Source organism: Melanostigma gelatinosum (assembly GCF_949748355.1).
Source record: "Melanostigma gelatinosum genome assembly, chromosome: 4".
Taxonomy (NCBI): domain Eukaryota; kingdom Metazoa; phylum Chordata; class Actinopteri; order Perciformes; family Zoarcidae; genus Melanostigma; species Melanostigma gelatinosum.
The window spans coordinates 13421755-13438369 of NC_136637.1; the positions used below are offsets into that span (position 1 = coordinate 13421755).

Genomic DNA, 16615 nt, shown 5'->3' on the forward strand with positions numbered 1-16615 from the left:
ATTAATATTGCAACCAATAAACGCTATCATACAATTTGTATGCCTAATCTAAAGAAAAGAATAAAATGGATGAGGGTGTATGTCTGTGTGTATGTGTGTGTATGTGTGCGTGTAAAGAAAGGGGAGTCTTAAAGCTACCGCTAAAGACTACAAAGATGGCGGCGTCGAATGACGCGGGCCAAAAGGGGAGGGGCCTTAAGATACTACAGCTAAACTACCACCAGATGGCGGAGTCGAGTGACTCGGACAAAATGGCGGTGAGACTGCTGTATGTAATCACGTGTGCCGATGCACACATGTGTTGTGAGGCGATCGTTTGAACGGGGTTTCCCCCAGGGGCAGAGATAGGAGCTGTGTGTGTGCGTGTTACGTGAGAGGAGGAAGGAAAGGAAAAAGGAGCGAGAACTCGACGTGAATCGCACTTCGGCGTGCGATGTTGTAGGGAGCCTGAGTTTGCTGGTTCTATCACGCAAAAGTATACCGCTGTCGTCTTTGAACTGCCGGTAACCTATGCCGTGATAAGCCACGCACCTCAGCTCACTCACAGAGTCGAGTTAATGAAGAGAGAACTCCCACACGGAGTGGAATACAATGAATGAAAATAATCCCCAAATAAACAGTCATAGCAGTTAATACACAAATACAGCGGAGCTTCTCTGGTCCGCGAGGAGTTGCGCAATACCTCGATATCACGCGACAGTAACTTAAACACACAAAAACACGGGAATATCAACATATAAATGAATGGCCTGAATTTAATTTAAGTTAATTTAAGCTAAGCTACGCCCAGATACCATGAACCTTACTTGTCAATGCTTCGTTGCAACGGAAAAGTGTTCGTGGGGAAGTTGTCCTTTTTCCTCGTCAGGAAGGGGGGGGGGCTGCTTGCAGCGCGGCCTTGCAGTGGGCGCTGTGTCTCGCACGGCTTTTGCTGGTGCGGCTTCGGTCCGTTGGCGTGGCTCTGGAGCAAACGCAGGTCCGATCTGTACTCGCTGCAGGGAGGACAGTTAACTTCGGATGAGACGGCGTGTCTGCGTGTCTTACCGGGAATCATCGGTCACGAGAGGAGCGAGGCTTCGTCGGGCTCCTCTGTGCCGGTTTGTGCACAAAAGAAAAAGCGGGAAGGAATCGTGGAAGGGATTCGTCCCAGCGGAGTAAGGGGCCTTAACTCAGAAAAAGAAAACACGGCTGTTTCGACCAGCGCAAATGGCTTTGTGACCTGACAGGGTTTGATGAGGGTTTGAGGGTTTGAGGGCCGCGGCTCCCTCGTGGCCTTCGGTTGCCAGCGTCGTGCTGGAGGTAGGAGGCTGGTGTGTCTTCATATGTCCAAGGACGGGTCCCAGGGCGAAGAGCGTTTGCGTGCCTCCTTCTACCCCGGAGGGATTGGTGGAAAAAGCAAGGAGGTGTGAGTTACAGACAGTTTTGTAGAACAGTGGTTGAACCACAGGGGTCCTGGGGTCTCTTGGCCCTCGGCCAATGAGATTGCAGCGGTGCATTCAGGTGACTTCAGGAACCATAGTTTTTTGGGGGGGGGGGGGGGGGGAATTCACACCCTAGTGTGAAATTCCTTCAGAGGAGGTTTGCTCTCATCAAACTACAAATCAGGATGAAACCTTTGCTTGACAAAGGGAAGGCCTGATTCTCTTTGTCCACAGCACATGTTGAAGCCATATGGTCAGACCCCAACAGCCATCTGAAGAAAATTTTAGATGTTATTTTGATTTATGATGTTGGACAATATAAATATATTGAACTAAAGTGAACAAGTAATGTAAATGCTTGTAAGTAAACATGAAGAAATGTTGCAACATGTCTCAGTGCGAGTCAACAACAAAAGCAATATAATCTCAAATTCTATTTTTATTATCCACAAAGGAAATTAATTTGGACGTCATTAGAAAACGTTCTCATTCTTCAAAGAAGGATATAAAGTCTAAGTGAGAAGTGGAAGCAAAGGACGTGAAGAAGTTTGACATTTTGCCAATGCAGCTGTCGGTGTGAATGAACCAGCTTTTCTTCATTTATCAAGTTTCTCTGCTACAGTGTGTTACAGACAACTCTGGGTGAGTGACAGTCACATCCTCTTGACCCTCATATTTGACTGCATTGCTTTATAAAGATGGTTTGTAGCATCTAACGGCATGTCCCAGTCCATCCACTCTGTCACGCAGACAGTATCCTTAAATTGTAATTTTTGGTGCGTATCACAAGTTTGTGAATAAAACTTTGGGGCTTTCGTTCTATCTGAAAAAGATTTGCGGCGTTGGAGCTTCAAACACAGCAAAAACAGGTTCACCTGGTGGCATGCAAAACTTATAGCAGCCCTTCAAGACAGACCAAACCACTACAATTAATGTAGATGATATTGTGCAATATGTTATGTATGTCATTGAGATACCAAAGGGAGACAATTCAAAATTATCTTTAATCTTCACTGGTAAATCAATTTAGAATTTTGGTTTAACGAAACAAACGGCAGCATGATCTGAGCTGAATGATGTGTCCTTCACAAGACACAACAGACCAATGAGAGGCCACAAAGCTCACTATTACATAAGGATCACTCCTGGATAGTTCACAAAAGCAGGCTGGGCTGGGTATACAGGAGCCATCATTACTGGAGCAGGCTGCATTTGGATTATGTTTTGGTTCTGCACAATGACGACGGCGGGAGTCTTTTGGCGATGTTTTAACTCTCGATGCATCTGACACCAGGAGCACCACTCGCAGAAACAGGAAACGGCAATGTCGTCACAGATGTTCCCCTGCAGAGAACCAAGAAAAAAATATGTGAGGTTGTAAATCAACATTGCTTTACTTCTGTTAAACTTGTTGTGTGAAATCCCATGCACATCAACTTTACATGCATCATACCTTGATACCATATCTGTTTCGCATGCCAGCCCTTAGAGCCACGGCTGCAGGAGGCACAAACAGAGGTATGCCACAGGCTGCAAATATGGCAGGGGTCAATATGTCACATAATGGGAGACAACTATTCTCTCCAAATCTTCCTGAAACCGTGCAGGCAAGGCATGGGCAGCACCAGAAACCATAGCAACCTAAAAAAACACAAGATACACTAAGTGGTAGAAACTCTAAAGTGACTTGTTAAAGAAGCGCCAACACATGAGACATCAGGCCTTCAATCCAAACACAATACAAATTTGTCAAAGTTGGGGTATTGAGTCTTACAAGTATTTGCGTCCTCAAAGCAATCAAAGAGCCCACTTTTCCAGGGTACCAAGGGTTCTGCTGCCATTTGTTGTTGGGAAACTTCAGTGACAGGCAGTAAACAATGAACCTGTTAATGCACAGAAATAAGAGGTCAGCAAAAAACTTAACCCCAAACATTACAAATCGCTGACACCTTATATTGTATATGTTAATTGTAATTGGAGCACATATCTGAAAATGTCATTGCACCACTTTTATATTCTTGGATGATCTGGTTTTATTTTTTATGACATTCTACACTATGATGTTTTATGACATTTTAATGGCATACGATAATATTACTACTACTACTATACTATGGCTTTTTTATGACATTTAATCTATTCATGAATTCTATGCTATAAGTTAAGTATGGTCATTTTAATGACACTATTCTTTCACTTTTTAAGACATTTGGTATGGCATACTATACTTAGACCTTTAAATGGCATCCTATACTGTGACGTTTTCAGACATTATATATGGCATACTAGAATATTATACTTTTTAAATACCTTTTCCTGGTGTACTATTGTGAATTTGTTTTATGCCTTTTTTAATGCCTTACTATACTATGACTTTCTAAAGCCAGTTTCATAGCCTACTATAACATTCAAAGTCAAAGTATAGTATGCCGAAAAAAGTCACACGATACAGTAGATTGTCAAAAAGAGTCATGGAAAAGTCATAGTATAGTATGTAAAAATAGTGAGACAAAAGTCTTCATGTTTACTTCTCCTGATCTTTACCTCCCTATTGGTTTCCCCAACAAACAAGGTCCATCGGGGCATCTCATTAATTAAACATGTTCTATTATAATTATATATATATAGCATATTTCAAAATACTAAAGATGCTAAGAATGTCAGACTAAACTTCATCTTAATTGTTAGGATAACGATGTACATGATGTACAAGCTCTTACCTGATGGAACTGGACACCTTATTTGGCGAATCTGAAGCTGTGAATGACTGGAAGGATACAGTATGTCTTGGATCAGGAGTGGCATCTTACGTGTGACATACAGCTAAACATGAAAAATGCTGTGAAACCTGAATCTAAGAAGAAAACGAAACTACATGCTTGCATTGAAGAGAATCATTAAATAAAACAGCAACTCCACCTCCTTTCTTATGCGATCTTGTTTCACTCATGAAACGGAAGTTGTGAGGTGTTGATTCAATAAGAACAGCTGCACTGTTATCTTGATTTAACCAAGTTTCAGTTAAAAACAAAATGTCCAGTTTGTGCCTAACAATAAAATCATTGATTAAAAATGTTTTTGCTGACAGAGACCTGACATTTAATAAAGCTAAGTTTAATGTGGTTAAAGCTTTCTTTGCCCAATTTATTTGGACAGGCTGACGAGGAATGTATGCTAAGTTTGATAAGTTTGCATGTTTACTATTGTTTCTTCAGCAGATAGCTGCTTATCCAGGTCATCAGATGGAGATTTAGGATCCTGCGACAATGGAGCAAATCTGTTTTGAAGTTGTAGGCTTGGTTGTTGTGGAGGTATTTTTCAGGTTTTACTTTCCTTAGCTGTCCTTGGCTTTGTCCGTCTGGGTGCAGGGGTTGAGGAGGAGTTCTGCCCGTGTGCTAGTGCAGGCCAGTCAGTCGCATAAGATTCATTATCTGTTCTCTCCTCCTGTTTCTTGGTAGGCCTGGTTATGCTAGTTAGCTGTGTCTTAGCTTGCATTTGTCCAGTGTTTTGAGTCCATGGTAAAGTGGTATCATTCCCACACAGTCCATTTACTTCCGCGTTTACTTCTAGTCGGTAGATTTTTGTTTCCAAGACTGCAATCTTCTGTAGGAGTTTGTAGTAGTCATCCGTGGAGAAGGGAGGCATCTTGCTGCTACTTAGCTTTAATTTAGCTGCTAGTTAGCATTAGCCAACAATCCAAATAGCTCGACGACTTTCTGGATTTGTCTTCACTCAAACATTGAAGAGTGATATATGTGATATATCTGGCAAGATATATGTGATATATCTGGCAAATTGAAGCAAGAAAATGCAAGAAAATGCAAGCAGAGGCAAGACCAAGCAGCAAAGTGACTGCACTCTCTCATCAAGGTCGTTGAATAACTACATTCACTAACAATGTTTTTTCCTCAATCACTTGATCACCATTATATTCCCATACAAGTATCTTCTATAATCCAACAGTATATCATACTATGATGACACACATGATTGCTCCAGCATGACATTTTGAATTATTTAGGATGCAGTTGTTTTGAGAAATCAATAATTTTGTTATGCAGACACCACACTTCTCTTCTTCTAGTAAAGTTACTTTTACAGTATGTCGTTAAGCTTTCATTTAACCGCTAGATGTAAACAGATGTAATATGTTTTACCTGATGGAGCTAGACACCTTCTTGGCGACTCTGAAGCTGTGAATGACTGAAAGAATATGTCATGGGTAACGAGTGGCATCTTGTGCATGTTGGAGCACTAACAATGCTGCAAAACCGGAATCTATGAACAAATGAAAACCAACCCACATTCTAAGAACAGGCTGTCCATTGTTTTTTGATTGCCATCTATTACACCTATTAAGTTGTTCCATTTAAACAAAGAAAAAGAGGCTATGTTGTGGAGATGTCCCAAACGGTTTTGTTTGTTTGACAACAGGACAGTTAATATCATTTAATTTGTTATTCTGCTGTTCCTCCACTACTCAGTTAAAGAAGAGAAATTAACAAAGCAGAATAATTTTTATTGTATTCATTTTTTAAATCTGAAGCATCATTGAAGTCTTGTACTTTAGAGTAGATATATGACTGACACAAATCAGAAGATGTGAGCAGCACAATCAGGTTATTCATGTTTTTATTAGAATACACAGGTCATCCAAAGTTTAATTTCTTAAAGCTGCTATTCGGCTCTTTCTACCGATAGCATCAGTGAAGACACGGTACACTGCAGGTACGCACAAAGCGAGGTATGTTGTTTTGATTTATATGCTGGTGCTGCAAGTTGTTTTCATAACATATTTATACTTCTCAATACTTTTCTACTATTCTATGAATCCTTTCTTTTGTACATGCATGTTCATTGTCAATGTGTTACTAATAGTAGTCAATACTCATTACTAAGATTTTGGTCAAAAATCCAAATTTATAACAATGATGTGAAGGATGTTTTATAGGATTCAACTATTGATGACAAGAACCTAACCGAAGACATCCACAGGTTAAGCAAGGGAGGTTTTGATCCGGTTTCTGACATTTGATGCCTTACAAACACAAAACATTTCTGCTGCCAAGCCACAGTAACAACATGAGCCTCTACATGAATATCTTTAGGACCTCTCGTTACTCGTCAACGATTAAAGATTGACACTTGTGTTTGGCAAAGTACTGTGTTACTGACTAATTTATAAAAAAATATATTAAAATGTTTTTCGACACGTTTCATTTGATTGTGATTTCACTGACGTCAACACACATTCAACAACCAGTTTTTCTCAGGGGAGGAGCGCAAGTGCAGAGGAGGTTACACAAAACACATGAACAAAATGGCCTGCTATCTATCATTACCAGACACTGAATGAAGATGAAGACACCTACTTCACTGAGATTGTATCTCATTTTTATACAAACAGAAACATGTCCCATCAGAATAACTCCATAATAACATGAAGATTCCACAAAGTGTATGTGCTTTTCAAAATGAAATAATGTATATAGGAATGAATCCTTATATTTATGTGATTATTGCTGCAGATACAATTATTGCTTCCAATTAAAATTCCCACATATTGACACCCATTTTCTTGGGTTTTAAAATCCTTCAGAAAGCCGTTCGCTTTCCTGATCTTTCATCTTGAGACCTTTACAACAGTAGTTCACTTTTATTAAGTAAGATAAGCTCTTGGTCTTTAAAAAGAGTGATTCACTTATCAAATCTACCAACTTCCACCATAGAATCCCATGATTATCAATATTGTAGCGTTGTGTCTACAATGTAGACATTTACCCAGCAAGCTCAGATTCCACAATTCAAAGTTATTACAATTGTGTATATCACTGTCTCCCACACCTAAGCAAAAAATAATCAGCTTTTACAATGAACGTCCACAACATCATCACACCATAGATAATAGATCTGCGCTAAATCAAAGCCACAAGGTTCAGTATGAATTAACCATAACAACGCCTGGTTGGCTCAGAAAACCAGCAGAATTTAGTTTACAGCCATCATTTGAGCAGGAGCCATCATCACTGGAGCAGGCTGCATGTTGACGATGACGGTGTTGTTTTGCTTGCGATATTTCAACTCTCGGTGCATCTGACAATAGGAGCACCACTCACAGAAACAGGAAGTCGCTATGTCGTTACAGAGAGAGCCCTACGGAGATCAAACATATGGATTATGATATTTTTATTGTATTCCTCAGTATTTCATATTTTATATTAATCGTTAAGTCCAATGGTGTTTACTTGTAATAAGTCCACAGAGAAAATGACAAACATGTGAATGTCTGTCAAAGTACATTCTTGAAATTCAAGCATCTAAAGCTCTAAATTAAAATGTATTTTTGTAAGATTGCTTCATTTATGTAGCTTTATATGAGGCTTTCATTCAAACATCATCACTTTCATACGTTTTGTACCTTGATACCATATTTGTGTCGAATGCCAACCCGTAGAGCCAAGGCTGCAGGAGGCACACACAGAGGTATGCCAAAGGCTGCCGTTATGGCCGGGCTGCATATGTCACATATTGGGAGACAACCGTTCGCTCCAAAGTTTCCTGAGACCGTGCAGGCAAGGCATGGGCAGCAAAAGAAACCATAACAACCTAATAAAAACACATACATGTATAGTATAGTCTTCAAGGCTTTATATGATTGAAGGACACATGGATGTTTTTTACAAGGTATCCACAAATATATGACAGAATTGTGAATAAATATGATTGAAAGTTGTGGTGTTGATTCTTACAAGAACATTTGTCCTCACAACAGCCAAAGATGCCCGTGTTCCAGTCTGTCAAGGGATATACCATTGCCATTGCCTCTTAGGTGGAGAACAATTAACCTGCGAACACACAGAAATCAAGAAATCCGGTAAAGTCATTTTGAGTTACACTGAACAGAAATGTAATTTTTTACAACACATATTTCATACTGAAGAGTTGATAATCTTATTAGACTTCCTATAACTTCATGTACAATGTAAAGAGAATTAGTTTGAAAAACAGTTGTTTAAAATTAATTGCTACTTTTCTGTTTATGTATTAATCAGAGTGACTTTATGAGGGTGCCGCCACAAATCTTTTGTTCCCTGTGCAAACAAGGTTTCTTTCACCAGTCAGAAATGTGCATAAATATCAAAACCAAAGCATATTCAATGCATTATTAGAATATGTTAATTGTTGCAAATAGTATTGCATATGGGGAACATCATCTATATCCATAGTCAATTACAATGTAAACAATGGCAACAGAAGAAGCTGCAGGTAGTGAACTCTCTTCACATACTACAGTTGCTTCAGCTCAGCTGGTGTGCACAATGCTCCCGTGGGAACTTTTGTCTCAGAGCACAGCGGCTGTACACCAATCGTTGCCGAGTGAGTAAGTGACCCCACTTTACCTTTTTCTCACAGCAATAGACACAGAAGGAGCCGACATGATAAAAACAGATTTCTTTAAAATTTTTGCTGTATAATACAAGCCGACACCTTTTGTTGATTTTATATTTCAGTGGTAAACGAAATATACAACACTTACTACCAGTAGGTGGCTGTGAATTCACACAGTATATGCTAACTAACCCTAACAGCAGGCAGGTGATCGTCTTCAGAAATAACCAAATGCCTGTTTTTGTGAAAGGATGAGTATGCTTTGTCAAAAAGTGTAGCCATGTCAGACAACAAAATGAAAACCAACTACTTCCACTTTTCTCTTCAACATGTAAGATTAAGTTTACATTTTTGGTTTAAAATAAAGACATCTCTCATCAGCAAACTTAAAAATCTTACCCGATACGGCTGAGTCTTGTTGTCACCACGGAAATCAGTGAAAGAACACACAGTGAAAGAACACACTCTGTATGAGGAGTGGCACCTGATGCGTATGAGCAGTGGAACTCCAACAATGCTGCTTAACCTGAACCTTCCGTGCAAATCGTCCCAACAAAAACCACAGTGCACATTAAGACTAGTGTGTTCATTGTTATTCATGTTATTACAGGTCACTTGTAACAGGTGTGGCAAACCAGTCAGACACTAGCTTCTGCAATTCCTTGGGTGTATAACTGTTGGGAAAATGACTAAGGAATGTTTCATTGGCACAGGCCTGTCATACTGAGTGTTAGTGTGAACTTCCTCTCCACTAAGTGCCTCAGCTGGTTTGTAGATTAGGTGTCACAGAGGACTACTTGGTGAGCATTTCATCTGTTTGTCCTAAATAAGAGAAAATAAACCTGTAGAAAACGTCAATACTTACGCAGAGCCTGATTACGATGAAGTGACTTTTGTACTAGAACGAATTGTTAACAAGTGATGTTCCAGATACTCTACGCACACCACGCTGTGTGAAACGCAATTCGTGTGTTATCCTTCGTGACAAGAACTTATCGTAAATTACCCTGTGCCACCACACTGCCTGTTATTCAAGTATATATAGCAGAGACTCAGAGACAGACCTCTGAGCAGCCTTGATGCATATTCTGTATGTGAGTCAACTCCGTCTCCTTGCAAGAATAAATGTCCTGTTATGATTTTTGCATCGGCCTCGAGTGAATTTTTCTAACAAGAACAATACATCCCTTGACACGGGGATTTTGTTTTTTTTGTTTTTGTTTGTCAACAGTAGTTGAACCAAACATCCGCTGCAGTTTCCGTTCTGCCCATATCATAAACAATGTAGACCACTAACTTGCTGACAATACAGTCATGGACAATGTTGGTTCTTCCACAAGAAAATCTCTGCACTAATCACCTAACATCATTTTAAGATGGTTTGAGGTGAATTGGCCAGAATGGGTTTACTTTCATCTTGCGGCTATCTTTTCTATAAATATGTGAGTCTATAGCAATTAAATAGAGAGCCCAGGTAACGCATCATTAAGCTTGAAGCCTTGTTGTTACCTCTGCAGTTGTGGCTGAGTTGTGACCATTTAGTGAGCCCTAGTGCCCAGTATTTAATAGTTTCAGTATATGATCTAATTCGTCACTTGTTTGTAGATCAAGACCATAGATTACATTATGAAATGTTCAAAAACTTGTCTTTTATTGAAAGTCACAAACAGAACCTTTCATTAACCAGGCAACATCTTAATGGATTACACCTCCATCTGCTGGTCATTAGTGATAGAGCATTGAATTATCCCACTCAATAAGAGGTAGTGTGACGTGATTCACATATTACTAAGCAGCAGTAGGACTGCTTGTGTTGGAAACAACTCATTTGTCATTAATACAGTCACTGTGGAAGGGAAAACAGGGCATTTTGTCAGAAAACTCAAAGGTTTAACATATTTTCCATTGTAAAGCAAGCTTAAAAGGAATACCCCCCTGTGCTTTAACACTGTAACTGTTGGTTACTCTGCCGATCCAACCGTTCCGAAACTTAATAATAGAAGAATCAGCCTAAAGACATACACACTTACAGTAAAGACAGTTTGCACCGCTGCTGTTCAGCCGTATCTGTGAAATGCTGTTAAGAAGTTTATTAATTACTGCATGTCTAATCTGGTCAGGTCATGTGCCTGAAATTGTGTTAAAGTCACATATTTGCTTCACGCAAAAGAGAAATACCTAGCCATTGGTCTCTTCTGAACCAGTTGTTCAGGCATCACTGTTTCCAGTAGCCTCCTCACTAGGTTCAGTCTGCCTGTCCTGATCAGAGCCCTGGATAACTCTGTGACCTCTGCTGTGCGAGTCCTGTAAAGGCACCTCAGCACGGACTTCATAATGTCCTCAGGGTACCTGTCCTCTGCCTTTTGCACCCACAGCTCCAGTTGGGTGATGGCAAGGCTTGGGTCAGGGCCTCCTTGCATGAACAAAGTCAAGAGGGCCTGTAGGAGGCAGCGCAGCGCTGTGGTGTCTGTGCTCCTTGGTCTCTCCAACTCCACTGCCCGTTTGAAGCAGTCTGCAGCGTTCTGCTCCTCACCCTTCAGCAGGAGGCAGCGTCCTCTAAGCACGTGGAGGTCCGGCAGGCTGTCACCCAGCTCACACTGTAGGGCATGGGACAGACTCACCAATGCACTGTTCACTGCCCCCTCATCCACCAAAAGACTCTCCTGGAGTGCATCTACGCCCATGTAGTAGTACACCTATAGGGAAAAAGACTGAATCTGAATATCCTGTTGCTGTAAAAGTAAATCCATTTACATTACTCATTAGTAGTTTGTGTCTTTACCTGTGCCATCTCCAGGTGAGTCCGCAGACATTGGCGTACAGTCAGCACCTTGTCCAAGTCTTTTCTGACCTCAGTTAGTTTCTGTCGGTCTGGAATTTCACCTTGTCCATGTTTTACCTTCCCCAAATCCCTGACGTAGAGCATCATATTGATCTAAAAGGAAAATCATATGTCAATAGTTGTACTATGCATATTGTTATTAACATCATCTTTTATTAAATGTATTTAAATCATCACATTATGTCGGTGTTTGGAGTATAAAAGTTCACTTTTATCACATAAACTTGATATACACAGTGTACAAATAACTATTTACGTATGGTTCACACCAGCTCTACTATTTGATCCATTCGTACGTATATCTGAATTTTGTCAATTTTTCAGCCAGTTTAAATTAATGCGAGATTTCACATAGTACCGGTAATTGTCTGAGTTTTGCCACCTTGGGTTTTTGCATTGGCTTGATCGGCTGCAGTACCTTGGCACGGGTGCAGTAGGCCTGCCAGTTGAGCTCTGGGTCTGGGAGCACGTTTAGGGCCATGTTGCACATCCCTGTTGCCATCTCATGTTTGCCCAACAGAAAGAAGATCTTTGCCAAAAGGTTCAGGGTGAGTGCATCATCACTGGCCAACTTTATGGCCTGAGGAACAGACAAGTATATTGTATGTTAAATATAAATAGTTAAAGGTGCCCAGTTGTTGCTGCATGCTCAAGCACTTCTTGTTGTTGTGGTGACTCACACTTTCTCAAATCAATGCCTGTTTTATACTGTCATTGATTGCCTCCTGATTCCTCACTCACTATTCTCAAACACAGCTGAGTGCATCGCCGACCCCCAGCCGCTACTCTTGGCCCAGAGACACTGGGCGGAAAACAGTTTGCGCACTTTTATTGTTTTTGATGGTGTATTTGGCTAACAGCTAACAGAACTACCAGTACACACACTGCTGAGTAATGTTACATTGCTGCCACTCAGCAGGCACAAGCAAACAGCTTGGTGAATTCTATTTTGTTTTTGTCAAGATTGTAGGAAATGTCTTTTACAACAACTTTGCGCCAAATGCATCTGCATCTGCACAAGAGTTGATGATACGATATTATGTGCATAACATATACCTAACTTCTACAATGTGTAACCCCAAAACAGCAACAGGAGCAAGGAGTAAGGAGCCACTGTTATGGAAGAGTGAACCCGCACTTCCGTGTACCGCATGTCCTTCACTGGCACATGTCTTTTACAACGCTTGCAGACGGGTTGTTTAATATAAAACCCATGAAATCCCTCAATATGAGATGGTACGTTACTCTTTGACACTAAGACGTCCATGCCGGCGTTTCACTGGCGTGCTTTGATCAAGTTACCATGATTGCACGATATGAAAATAGAAACAAGCTCCCAACTCGAATAGTGACTACAAATCAGAAGAAGAAATTAATTAACATTCGTAGGAACAACAGAACCAGATTTACAAAGGTATAGGCGAGCCAGTTGTCAATAGGAAGAAGTTATCACCTGTAGAAGAACAGCATTAAGAGGAACACATTAATTAATCTAGAAAAACTAAGAACTGCTTGCTAGCACAACAGTAATTAGCCGAACAGTTACCAAGCTAGAATGTTATATTAGCAACACATGACAGCTAACAGCTAGTTAGTATCATGGCTAGCTTAGTAAGGGGTTGCAGAGATTGCAGCGAAAGGCGTTTGTTGATATTTTGTCACAGATCTGACAAAATGGTCGATCTTTAGTCAGAATGTGGATGTTAGTTAAACTGCAATGTAACTGTGTGAGCAGTGTTTGCTACTAGCAACCTAATTAAGAATGAACTGCCGGTAGCAGAACACTGACATTATCCGATTTTACAACTTCTTCCTCACCTTTTTCTTGCCTAATATTTGGTAAAAGATCCTAATGTGTGGGTTGACTTACAGTTCCGTAGCAGGATAGAGGATCAGTAGCCGAGTAGCCACAGTCATGTATAGACATGGGCACGGTGGTGAACTCTTCCTTCCTCTCCAACATGATACCGACGTAACACCAGGTAAGAGCTGAGGGGAGAGATCCGAATCAGGGATTTTACCATGTTCTACTTAAAGCATGTGTTGTTTGTCTCCCTCTAGATTGATGAAATGGTCGCAACTACTTATGTAACAACATTTTAAATCAAATTGCCGATGTTATTACTAAAACGACGTTCTCTGCAATGGGCAATGGTCCTTTGCATAGATTGCAATGAACGGTATGAACTACCGAATGCCCAAAAGGTTGCAGCACTTAATCCAAATATCACCCGCAGAGTTGCACTTCACATTCAACATAATGCCTCTCAATGTACAACAGATGTATTCATCGAGAAACATACTGTACCATGTTTACCTTTTTGTTGCGTTTTCTCCAATTCTAGTGCTTCTTTGAGAAGCTTCAGCCCCTTATTGTAGTGAGAAAGTCTGGAGTATTCAGAGTCTGCTTTGGTCTTCACTATGTCGTCGAGTCTGCAGAGAGAACATTACTGAATAGAAATGACACAGTAAGTGGTGTAGTGGTTATCTTTTGATGATTTTGTGTTGTACCTTATATAGATGGTCGCCATTTTAAAATACCAGCTTCGTTTTTCCTCTATTGGTATCTGAAAAACAACAATATGCTTTACGAGGCATACAATTACATTTATTGTGCAGGAATACATATTCATGTCTTCAGGTGCATGCCCTGCAGGCATTGTTGGGTTTTCCTTTGTATATTTAAAGTGCTGTACTTGTAATTATTATAAGTTGCCTGTCATGTTTACATAGGATATGAATAGTGTCTTTTTATTGTTGTTGCTATTATTTTTATTTGTCCTTGCTTGTATAAAATGTGACGGGGAGGGGAGTGATGTGAGAGGAGTATGGAGCGAGCAGATGGGGGAAGCAGTCGACGTTTAGTGGACTCGAAGAGCACGATTTTCCGGCGCAAAGGATCCGAATCAACCTTTTTGGATTATAAAGCGGGAGACTACAGTGGAATACGGCACAGAGGACTGTGGTGATAGCGTGTGCTATGGATTAAGGAACAGCAGCGTCATGTACAGCTTTAGTATCACTGTATGTGCATCTCACCAGCTGACCTCCATAGTCCAGGGCTCGGTTGTAAAGTGTCAATGCTGCCGTCAGTCTGTCTCTGAGGACCTCCTCATTGGCCAGCTCCACGTCGTAAGGATGAACGTAAGCTTGCTCAACCAGGCAGCGAGCAGCCAGAAGCCTGGCCTCATCCTGAAAGGCCTCTCCAGCGTCTAACCCCATAAGGTGGGACACTTTGTCCACACACTCCCCTGCATCCAGCTCTCTCCCCAGCTTGTCGTACACGTAGCCGAGGTTGGCCCAGGCATTAAGGTTACCAGGGTCTTCTTTACAAATGCTTCTGAAAGGTCAAGATACATAGAGAGAGTACAGTTTGAGAAAGATCCCTCCAGTCTTAAACACTGGAAGACATTTTAAAATATTTCATGATATTTTATTCTTATTTGGCAAAAATAACATTGGATTGATATGACATTTTGAAAAGACTTCCATGGTCCCAAGACGACGAATCCAACCAATGTTGGTGATCCTCACACAGTCCAGTGTGCTGGTTTGTGGTTAGCTCGCAGAATTTAAGTATAGCTACTAAGACACACTTTAACCTAAGTGGTGTTTCTGCAGTAAAAAACACATTACTAGTCAAGATTTTTTGTGAAATCATGCATCAACAATGTCTCAAAACAAGGCCTCTTGCTTCGTGAATATTTGGAGTACTCTGCCTTAAAACAGGATTTCAGTCGTCACCTGAATATTTCCTCAGCCGTGTCAAAGTGTTCCAGGTGAAAAGCCAGCAAACCCAGCAGATTTCGGACAGCGTACTGTAGATATCCCACTTCAGCCTCAAGCTCGCCTCGCAGGCTCTCTTGTTTTAGGTAAGTGTCTCTGAGTCTTAGCTTCACAGGCCCAACGGGTTCACAGTTGAGGTTGAGGTGCAGGTGAAAGTGGCCAGGTATGTAATCCATGCCCTCCATGAGAGACTCAATGTCCACTGTACTGTCTGCATCCATGGCCTCCTGCTCTCCACCTTCTCTACCTGCTATTTAAAAAAGACAAGAGATACAATAAAAACACTGCTTTCGAGTATTTTTACCCAAAATCCTGTACAAGAAACTCCCTCGTCCTCCTCAGCCTGCAGTTGAACCTATTGCGACAGAATTCAGCCACCAACTCTTGACACCTACCCGGTTGAACGGGTTAGGCTTGGGAGTGACTATGGGGGTGGAATAGCTAGTGTATGGGGCAATAGACTACAACTATGGATACATACATACAACATGTTTTTTCCTTCACACTTCAACTGCCCCTTTTGACTTTAATCCAACAATAAACAAATCTCAATCATCAACTCTATTTCTTTTTCTTTTTCAAAAAGGAGATAGCAAAACCCAGTTATGTAATCTCATTTGTCCATTATCTTTTATTTGGCTCTTTAACAGAAGCACCAACTCTTTAACAGAAGCACCAACTGACATTCCTTGGAGTTTATTCTGACAGGATGATATTATTCATGTCTTGAGTTATTTAAAAATGGGTTTGAAGTCTTGTTTTGAAGAATGTTTCAGTTAGCCCCCTCAGCTGTAGGAGACTGAAGAATGTGAACCGTCAGGATCGGTGAGACTGAGGCAGCACGGAAGGAAACTCCATGAAACTTCATCTTACTATAAATGACCTTTCATATAATTCATAAAAATTAGTTATTTTTAAATAACTGCTGCAGCTCTTCATATGCTTCACACTGTTATGTAAATATTGTATAAACACATATCTTAACATATTTTTAACTACCCCTTATTCTTTATATTTATTACCACGATACATAGATGCTAAAATGCATTTTGTTGTCTCAGTACTTGCAATGACAATAAAGTTGAACCTAATCGAGACAGAAAAACATGCAGCTGTATAATGAGCTGTTACAGAACACTATCCAGCTCGTCACACAATACTACATTGGGAAATCAGA

The 16615-nt window shown here is 40.6% G+C and overlaps 3 protein-coding genes across 3 annotated transcripts; all 3 read right to left on the minus strand.

The window, feature by feature from the left end:
- Positions 1-2406: 2406 nt before the first annotated feature.
- LOC306776678 (cornifelin homolog B-like) lies at positions 2407-4236 on the minus strand. Its single transcript, XM_079267462.1, has 4 exons — positions 4142-4236; positions 3196-3304; positions 2875-3062; positions 2407-2765 (listed from the first exon to the last, which is right to left on the minus strand). The coding sequence occupies exons 2-4, from the start codon at positions 3260-3262 to the stop codon at positions 2550-2552; spliced, it is 471 nt and encodes a 156-aa protein (XP_079123588.1). The 5' UTR covers positions 3263-3304; positions 4142-4236; the 3' UTR covers positions 2407-2549.
- Positions 4237-6074: 1838 nt separating this feature from the next.
- LOC306775998 (cornifelin homolog) lies at positions 6075-9301 on the minus strand. The gene is made up of 4 exons (XM_079266591.1): positions 9210-9301; positions 8171-8266; positions 7840-8027; positions 6075-7574 (listed from the first exon to the last, which is right to left on the minus strand). The coding sequence occupies exons 2-4, from the start codon at positions 8238-8240 to the stop codon at positions 7410-7412; spliced, it is 423 nt and encodes a 140-aa protein (XP_079122717.1). The 5' UTR covers positions 8241-8266; positions 9210-9301; the 3' UTR covers positions 6075-7409.
- Positions 9302-10969: 1668 nt separating this feature from the next.
- ttc22 (tetratricopeptide repeat domain 22) lies at positions 10970-15677 on the minus strand (the record flags this gene model as incomplete). The annotated part of the gene is made up of 8 exons (XM_079267072.1): positions 15397-15677; positions 14692-14992; positions 14164-14219; positions 13970-14085; positions 13523-13641; positions 12071-12232; positions 11593-11745; positions 10970-11506 (listed from the first exon to the last, which is right to left on the minus strand). Exons 1-8 carry the CDS (start codon positions 15657-15659, stop codon positions 10970-10972), a joined length of 1707 nt encoding a protein of 568 aa, XP_079123198.1. The 5' UTR covers positions 15660-15677.
- Between the last annotated feature and the right edge of the window lie 938 nt (positions 15678-16615).

Bases quoted from the DNA above. Each gene is read 5' to 3' on its own strand.
- LOC306776678 (XM_079267462.1), bottom strand. From the start codon at position 3,262: ATGGCAGCAGAACCCTTGGTACCCTGGAAAAGTGGGCTCTTTGATTGC. The intron at 3,063-3,195 runs GTAAGACTCAAT...GTGTTTTTTTAG, and splicing joins CTTTGAGGACGCAAATACTT to GTTGCTATGGTTTCTGGTGC. The intron at 2,766-2,874 runs GTATGATGCATG...GGTTCTCTGCAG, and splicing joins GAAACAGATATGGTATCAAG to GGGAACATCTGTGACGACAT.
- LOC306775998 (XM_079266591.1), bottom strand. From the start codon at position 8,240: ATGGCAATGGTATATCCCTTGACAGACTGGAACACGGGCATCTTTGGC. The intron at 8,028-8,170 runs GTAAGAATCAAC...TGTTTTTATTAG, and splicing joins TTGTGAGGACAAATGTTCTT to GTTGTTATGGTTTCTTTTGC. The intron at 7,575-7,839 runs GTACAAAACGTA...TGATCTCCGTAG, and splicing joins GACACAAATATGGTATCAAG to GGCTCTCTCTGTAACGACAT.